At 33.4% G+C, this 9505-nt stretch overlaps 2 protein-coding genes across 2 annotated transcripts in view; one reads left to right on the forward strand and one right to left on the reverse strand.

The window, feature by feature from the left end:
* Positions 1-4642: 4642 nt before the first annotated feature.
* On the forward strand, positions 4643-8321 carry LOC102602285 (uncharacterized). The gene is made up of 7 exons (XM_006352728.2): positions 4643-5326; positions 5887-6014; positions 6119-6236; positions 6691-6801; positions 6938-7053; positions 7150-7304; positions 7490-8321. Exons 1-7 carry the CDS (start codon positions 4879-4881, stop codon positions 7956-7958), a joined length of 1545 nt encoding a protein of 514 aa, XP_006352790.1. The 5' UTR covers positions 4643-4878; the 3' UTR covers positions 7959-8321.
* Positions 8322-8770: 449 nt separating this feature from the next.
* LOC102602619 (auxin-binding protein T85) overlaps positions 8771-9505 on the reverse strand; it is a 3379-nt gene continuing 2644 nt past the window's right edge. Inside the window, exon 5 of the mRNA XM_006352729.2 lies at positions 8771-9154. Within this exon, the coding sequence (XP_006352791.1) occupies positions 9046-9154 (109 nt within the window). The 3' untranslated portion in view covers positions 8771-9045. The remainder of the gene's footprint in view (positions 9155-9505) is intronic.

Below are 9505 nucleotides of genomic sequence, written 5' to 3' on the forward strand. Positions count from 1 at the left end.
AATATTTGTATTGTATAATTATAAGTGTATAGGACGAATATATATGTATTTGCATTTGTATATATAATTTTCTCTCGCTTTATACAAACACAAACGCATTTTATACATTTACGTTTTTGTATAAAGTGAGAGAGGCGAGTGAGCGAGCGAGATCTGGGAGAGGGGAACGAAAATATATGTATATATACAGTTTTCTCTCGCTTTATACAAACACAAACGCATTTTATACATTTACGTTTTTGTATAAAGTGAGAGAGGCGAGTGAGCGAGCGAGATCTGGGAGAGGGGAACGAAAATATATGTATATATACAGTTTTCTCTCGCTTTATACAAACACAAACGCATTTTATACATTTACGTTTTTGTATAAAGTGAGAGAGGCGAGTGAGTGAGCGAGATCTGGGAGAGGGGAACGAAAATATATGTATATATACAGTTTTCTCTCGCTTTATACAAACACAAATGCATTTTATACATTTGCGTTTGTATAAAAAGCAAGAGAGGCGAGGGAGAGAACGAGAGTGGCGAGTGAGATTCACCAGGAGAGAGGCGAAATAGCAACAGTTTGCTATGGGGTACAATTAAATCAAACTATATTTATACCATTTAATTTGAATTAATAATTTGCTATTATATACAATTTTCTCATAAAAGAATGTAGCAAGTAAGAAGGTAAAGAATCCCCTGGGCCCTATGGGCTATGCCCCTTTGCTTTCATGAAGACGACTATGTTTGACATTTTGAGTTTTAGGAAGTTCCCAACTTTTATTATATAGTACTATTCAGATTCTATTTTAGATCAAATCATAGAGAAGTGCCTAAGAAATCACCCAATCTTCATTCATTTTATAATATTCCCACTGAACTTTACTTGAAGAAATAGCACAAATTAATTAAACATTGTTCTACCATAAACACAAAAACAATTAATTAAGAGATCTCCTCTATCGTTATTATTTGGTAGAAACTTGGAAAATATATTAATTAAACATTGCTCTAGCATTAACTAGCACAGGGAACAATCTATTCTCCATCTGAATCTGTAGCTCCATAAAGCAATTTTTTAATGAAGAAAAGTTCAAATAGCTCATTATTTTTGTTATTTATTTCAACAACTTATTAAAATTAAAAAGGAAAATTTTGAAAGAAAAAGAATCCCAAGTCAACTAGTTATGTGGCTTCTCGTATGCGTTGAAGTATATGAGGCAACTATAGAGTCATGCAAGGAGCCAATTAGGACTCACATTTATTTTTACTTTCTCAAAAATGTCAACACCTTTAATTTGTCGTTACATTAATTGCAGACCATACGAATTACTAGTATAATAAAATTAAAATTGTCCATCACATTAAAAATAAACATAACTAGGGAAACATCGGTCATTAACGCTTTAATATGAGTATTTTGTTTTATATAATTAGAGCCATATCCAATTAATCATCCTTTGTCGACATTAGGGGTCTATGTCCTTTTTTATTTTATTAATGTTCCATTTCTATGATGGAAAAGTTAGGCATTTTCGATTTTGTAACTAGCTAATCATTTATTGATTTCCAAAAGCCAAGTATATATGCTTATGATTCCTCCATGACGTTTACCAACAAAAACATTATTTTGGATTAATAATAATCTATTCTTTAGTCTTTTCATTGTTGATAAATTTAAATTTTAATATCTTAGTGAATATATTTAAGTTTTAATTAATTGAAATGTACACTTTTAATGGTAAGAGTTTACAAATTATTATAATTACCAATTATTCTATCACTTAATTACCTTCTGATTATACATAGCCATAGTGCATGTCCTTTATTTTATTTTATTTTATTTGAATAGTGTCCTTTGGAGGGACTAAAGGTGGGAATTTCCGAGGGATACGATTATTTGGTCACTAATTATTTATGTTCTTGTCATTTTCCTCTTTCATCTATTATTCTGCTTCTGATTCTTAATTTTTAATTTTCTCATATTTGTCAATTACTCCTAACTAAAAAAAGAAGATATATATACTTTTGTCTTTATTTATCAAAACATAGTGTGAAATAGAAATAGATACAGCTAAAACTAGTTGGCATGCAGTGTTCAACATAACAACATGTATAAACATAATTCACATTTGTAATTAAGGGGACACCAAGATCCTCTAAAAGACATGGTAGAATTATTTAATCATACAAATGGATATCATAAAAGATACGCCCTCCTACTCATTTAATTTAAAAATGTAATTAAATATCTTACGTCAGTTGTCTTCATTAACCTTTACCATTCACATACTTCGATTTATGCTTTGAAGAATAAAGAATCCAATCATTCAAAGTGAAAATTCTACTTTTTAAAAATGTTTATACTCATAATCGAATACTATTCACTACATCAATAGGCATCTTTTTTTCATTTTTAACACTTAAAAAGAAAATATTGAAAGTCCAAATCCAACTAGGTAGCAAAGATCGAGAGAATATTGTACTCGAACTTAAGCCATTATCATTCAAATTGTTGCATCTTAGCTTAACTCCTGAATAACACCCTTGATATGATGTAGTACTATTACACGATATCATTCAAGTTTACAATTTAAAAATCAGCACATAACATATAAATTATTAATCAAGGTGTGCACAAGTTCTTTTAATTTTTTATTTTTTTAAAAAGAAAATGGTGTGCACAGGTGGACTCAAATACCTCAGTAACTGCTCTTTTTATTAAATGTCATTCGCTTGATTCATCTTACGACTTGCATTTCCTCTATCAAAATTTATTATTTCCTTTAATGAACTAAAATGACAATCTCGTACTTTTATAACAACATTCTTTTTTTAACCATCTATTTTATTCCAACAGTGGAAATGACATGACTATAAAAGTGGATATTGAAATATATACATGAAAAATCTTTTATTTTTAAAATTAAACAGGAAAATTGAAGGATTGTTCCTTGATTTTAAAAATGTTCGTTATTTTATGTAAATTTTACTTACTAGTTACATGCGGAAGATATCTATATAGTTAATTATTTAGAATTCTAGTGATCATCATGAGCCAAGTATAGTATCATTATTTTCTTTAATTAATATGATAAAAAAAATTAAGCAGATGAATTAGATCGTTCCAAATTTACACTAATTTTGTTTAGAATATGAACAAGATTTTGTTAATTATTTTTTACCCACGCTGGGGCTGGCATTAGCTTTTCAATTAACCAGATGTTTCATGTGCAATATATATATTAACTTTTTAATTTCTTCATAATGACATTTCTTTTGTTTTTTAAAAAATGTAAAATAATCACCTTTTTCCCGTCGTAAAACGATGCGGCCAGCCAGCCAGCCAGCCTTGCCTTTTGTCTTTTCCCATCATTATTTTTTTTTTAAAATAAAGGGCTACCGAATATTAAAAATGGAGAATGTTAGTGAAAGAAAATGAAGATATTGCGGAGAGATTTCATAAATAGCTGAGAGTTGAAATATAATTAGTCTTCTTAGCTATAGTTTATCTAATTACGTAGCTTAGTTATAGTTTTCGTAGCTATTGTATATCTTAGTGAATCTTATACAAATTAGACTCTTAACTTAATTAATGAGGTAGTAATTTAGGTTATTAAAAAGAAAAATAACCTCACAAATCATAGTTATTGTAGCTGATTAGAATTTCTTACCAAATATGACTTCTACCAAACAAAGAAAGATAGATTTAACTTCCTAAATAAACATGTCAAAAAATGACTATGTATATAAACACAATTGATTGAAATATATAAATAAGTAAATGTATACAAATGCTGGAAATATACAAATAAATAGTCAGAACTATACTTTTTGATAATATACAAACACAAAAAAATAATTGTATATAATTAATTAATATTGCTGAAAATATACAAATAAGGTCTAAAAAAGTAAGGTACCGCAATAAACATTGCTATGCTAAATCCATAAAATTGTATACAACATAATGTGAAATGTATTGATAGAAACAAAAATCACAAAAAATATACAAATACCTCAATGATCCTAAAATTATACAAAATAATAGCTTGAACTTTGCCGATATTTATCAAATATACAAACATAATAACCATATACAATTTCGAAACTTGTACAAAATAGTTTTTTCCATAACTTAAACAAACCAAATATCTCAACAAATTGTATAAACAAAATAAATTAATTGACACATGAATCTATTGTATAGATAAAATGTATATCTCGAAAAAATATTGGCTATAAATCTCAAAATCTGTAATGTTATATAGAAATAAGAAGAAGAACTTCAACATAATAGACAAATCAATTTGTACAATTTACCTCAATCTCTTCTCTATTTTGTTGGTCCATTAAATTATATTTGACATCTTCTTCTTCGGATTATTTTGATTTATTGCTTGTAAATGTAATGTTTTTTTTTTTTTACCTTATGCTTGTTTATTGAAATTAAATTTCATCTGAGTTATTTTCTTTCCGTTCATGGTCTATGTTAAATAACTAAGTAATATATGTTTGTAATTTTATTTTTTAATGAATAAACATAAAAAAAATAGTGACACCTTGGCGCATGCTATGCTGTACGGATTGTAAAAGTCACCATTACGTCCTTTAAATACTCAAAAACCTCCCGAACAAAGCCCACTCTCATCATCATTCTGTTTTTTTGGTACATTTTGCTTCTTTTGATAAACCGGAAAATACTCGCCGGGAATATCGGCCGACACGTAACAATTTCTCCGATTCCACCGCACCAATTCGAAACATTCAAACTAAATAATCCAACGACTAGCTAAAAGCTTTTGCAAATTATATTTTGAGAGAGAAGAGATTATTACGGAGATTTTAATTAGCTTGGGATTTTGACTAAGTTCATTCATTCATTGTTTCGATATGCCGCCAGCTGCCGCCGTTGTTGGACACCACCATGTAGTACCGTTAGATTCTAAGGTTACGCCGGCGGCCTCCACTCCGACCATGGTATCGGAGACATTTGCTAAGGACGCAATATTAGCGTGGTTCAGGGGAGAGTTTGCTGCTGCAAATGCGATTATAGATGCGCTTTGCAACCATATAACTCAGCTTGAAGGCGGGAGAGCGGAGCATGAATCGGTGTTTGCAGCCATCCACCGCCGGAGGCTTAATTGGATCCCAATTCTACAGATGCAAAAGTACTGTTCCATTGCCGAGGTTACACTCGATCTACGGAAAGTCGCTGAGAGAAAGATCAAGGAGAGGGAGGAGTTTGCAATCTCCAAACAGTGCGATACACAGGCAATCACGAGCTCCGAAAATGGAGGAAACGAAATAGTGGATGGAGATGATTCTCCTGAAAGTGCAGGTAAGTAGCATTAAATTATATACTAGGACTAGTTAATATTCACCAAAAAAGAGCTTAAATTCCGTACAGGAGAATTTTGGCTTAATTAACATTTAATTCATCATTACAAGTTTACACTACTTCGAACAAAATATGGAAATTGCAGTAACGAATTTTTTTGTTTCACATCCGATGGTGATGTTTTTCAAAATGGGAAAGGGGAATCAAACCCTAGCCAACAAAGTGAAACTTCAGGCAATCAACTAAGCTACTAAATTCCCCGAGGGTGATATTTAATTGCTCGGGTGTTGAATTTTTTATTTCTGTTTTTACACCAGTCCAGTTTAAGAAAATCAACAATTTTCCCAGTTACCTATTAGTTATGAGAAACTTACTTACATCTAACTCCGTTGTAATCTGTGCTTCACGAAATAAAATACGATTGATTATAAATATTGGTTAAAGAAAAAGGGTACTATAAGTTGATTGTCACCCAAACAAAGTTGACTGATTGATTAAAATTCTCATTTTTGTTGAACTCTTTTGTGATTTGTCCTCTTGGAATGATGGCTAATTAACAGGACCCTTAATACAACCGTTTGAAGAAAGTGTTGAATTCTGCTCAAACCATGAGAACTGTGAGGCAAGGCATGCCCACATCAAGATGACAAAGGGGTTTGTGTCGAAAGAGCCAGTCAAAGGGCATATGGTGAGTCCTCAATTGCAATTTGCATGTTTTCTGTGAAGGATGACATTCAATTTTAAATCCAATGTTGTGAAGGTCTTAAGCTTCCATAATCTGTGTCTTGTCAGGTGAACGTAGTGCGAGGTCTGAAGTTATTTGAAGACATATTTACTCCAAATGAAATCTCTAAACTAAATGATTTAGTGAACGAACTTCGTTTTGCTGGCCAGAATGGTGATCTCTCAGGTGGATCCTGTGATTCGTGGCACTTTTATAGTTAGTGTTGTTTCCTTTTTGAGGCGAAGTTTTGCTCGAGCAGGTTTGGGAATCGATTTGCTTTGTAACTCATTATAGCAGCCTTAGCTTACTATATAGGCTTTTCCATGAATTCTCTCTTCTGAGTGAAAATTTTGTACACGTGTAATCAGGAAACTGTTGTTTTACTCTTGGTGCTTGAGGTTTACGGTGATTACCTCTCTTCTCCTTATATTGTGAACTATACAATCACCAAAAGCAAGCTCGACTCAATGTTCTATTATGTAGTAGTTTTTTTAGACAAGTTGTGCACTGCTCTCATTTAAGAAACTTTACTTCTTAAGTGAAAGAAGCTCTTTACTACATTAATTCTTTATCAGTGTTCTTCAAAATCACCTCTTTATCTTTGATTTCCACCCTGAATTGCTTGTGACTTCCTTTTTAGGTGAAACTTTTATTTTATTCAACCAGCAAGTGAAGGGCAACAAAAGAGAGATGATTCAGCTTGGGACCCCAATTTTCGGACATATAAAAGAGGAGGCCATGTGTCAAAAGAGTAAGGGAAAGCTGTGCCTTAATGCATATCTATGTTTGTTGCAACAATTGGATTCATAAAAATTTCTGAATACTTCTATATTATTATTACCTTTAACACATTCTGTAAAGCTTAATTGGGAGAAATCAACCTTCAGGTAACATTGAACCTATTCCAGCTCTTCTACAAGGTGTCATAGACCACCTGATTCAGTGGAATCTAATATCAGAAAGTAGAAGACCTAACAGCTGTGTCATCAACTACTTTGATGAGGTTCATATTTATTTATGCCAGATTCATATTGGCCTCTGTACATTTTGATTGGTAAAAAGTGGAGCCTATATGGTTTTTTTTTGCTGGCTTATGTAGGGGGAGTATTCACAGCCTTTCATGAAACCACCACATTTGGACCAGCCGGTGTCTACCCTTCTCCTCTCTGAATCAATGATGGCATTTGGTAGAGCTCTTGTGAGTGACAGTGATGGGAACTACAAAGGATCATTCATGCTTTCTCTTAAACAAGGGTAATGTGTATTCACAAATTCCGATTTTCCTCCTGAGTCTTTCTCATTAATATGGGAGATTCAATTCCTCCATTCCCTGATGAAAGAAAGGCCATGCTAGTGTTATTTCAGTCTGTTAAAAATCTCTTTATCAAACGGCGATTCTTCTTATGGTGACATTCTTCATTTCGTCCTATATTTGGCAGGTCACTTTTAATCATGAGAGGGAACAGCGCCGATATGGCTAGACATGCACTGTGCTCATCAGCTAGCAAAAGAGTTGCTATTACATTCTTCAAAGTAAGAACAGAGATGAATAACTTCGTCTCAGATCAACAAATCCCTCCTCTGACTAAAGCAATGACCTTATGGCAACCTGGTGTCCCAACACACTATTCAACTGCAAATGGAGCAGCTAATGGTTATAAGATAATGGATGTGATGCCTAAATGGGGTTTCCTTCGAGCTCCAGAAGTTATGCTAGCTCCTGTGCGTCCGATGGTTCTAAACCCTCGAAGGATTCCAACTGGTGGTACTGGTGTCTTTCTTCCATTATCAAGAAAACCTGCAAAACATATTCCACCTCGTGCCCAGAAAAGGCGGTTTCTTGAGCTACCTTCCCCTAGTGGGTCGCCTAAATCAGCGAGCAGTTCAGAAGCAAGTACAGCAGTTTAGACCGAATATGATCACAGACAGTCCCTAAAACACCATTGTGCTGCATCCAACATCCCTTGTGCGTTGCTTCTTCTCTCCACGATGAGCTCAATTGTTGAGTATGGATATATCTTGTGCGTTTTTTTATTCCCTTCAAAGATTTTCCATCATTAGTTAGGTGTTGGTTGATATACCTTTTACTTATGCTAACCATGAGAGGCTTTAGATATTTTGAGCTTAGTCAGTTGAGTGTATTATCTGCAGAATTTTCCATTGAGTTTTTCCTTTTTCTATCAATCTCTTCAAGGACAGTAGAGGTTGATTTTAATGTAATTATATCCTCTTTCTCTTCTCAAGTACCAATTAATATTATTATTTTCATTCACTTTTCCGTCTCCAGTGAAATTGCAGGCCTGCATACTACCTTGAAATTCCTCTACTGTTTTTCTGGATGCAAAAAGGACATTTTTAGTGAATGATGAGAGATATTCGGTTTCAGTTCTTTCAAGTTCCGTATCATACCTTGGAGCTATCTGTTTATTAATCTGAGCAAAATTTGTTAATTGAACTAACTCTGTCGATAGCTACTTTGAAATCTAGGAGAGTACTGATAATGGAAGAAACTGTTAAATTAGTACGTTTGTATTTACACAAATGCAATAATCAAATTGAAAGACCAAAAGAAAACATTATTTGATGACCTATTTATATTTTTATTCAGATAATCTGATATACAGAGGATGATGGAGTACGTAGCACTATCTTCATTACACTCGCAACAAGAATAAGCTCCCGTCAGAGTCAGAAATGCAATAACAGCAACACAGAAACCGCATGTACTAATGTTTCTCAATTAAAGAAATCATGTATTAGTAGCTTAGGGAGTACAACTAAAGTTCTCCTAATGTGGTGACTGGATACCACATTTGTACTATGTATGACTGTAAGACCTGTAAAAGCATCTCATAAGTTCCACCCGAAACCGGTTACATTGCTCTTGTATTAGTCAATCATTGACTCGTTCCCCAAATACGCTAGACCCCAGTATAATACAGAAACATATCAAACACTAGCTAAATGTAGGTAACTGCATAGCCTACTTTTCTGGCTAAAGCTCGTCTTTCCTCGTTGTTGTCTGATAACATTTCTCATCCCAGTAATACGGGAACTTCAATTTGGAAGCTGTGTGTGGCATTGACCAGTCATCGTACATAAACCTGAAAACAAGTGCGAGAAAGCAAAGCTCGGTTAAGTAACAACTAGAGCGTGCATGCACAATGTGGGATTGTAGAAAACTTATCAGTCAATCATGACAGGCCAACCACACAAGGAAAGATGAATAACAACATTCCTAGGCATGTTTGTATTTTCAGAAATCTCTTGCGGGCCTTTACGCAGCTAGTACCATCATGAACTTAGAAACACAACCTGCTTCCAAATGCACAAGGCAGGCTGATCTCAAGTCCTTCAAATGGCCAAATTAGATAGTAGTTGTTTTGGTCCATGGTGAACTATTCTTAAATATTTTGACACCCTCCTCCACCCCCCCCCCCCCCCTTTTTTTTTTT

Source organism: Solanum tuberosum, unplaced genomic scaffold (assembly GCF_000226075.1).
Source record: "Solanum tuberosum cultivar DM 1-3 516 R44 unplaced genomic scaffold, SolTub_3.0 scf00150, whole genome shotgun sequence".
Taxonomy (NCBI): Eukaryota; Viridiplantae; Streptophyta; class Magnoliopsida; order Solanales; family Solanaceae; genus Solanum; species Solanum tuberosum.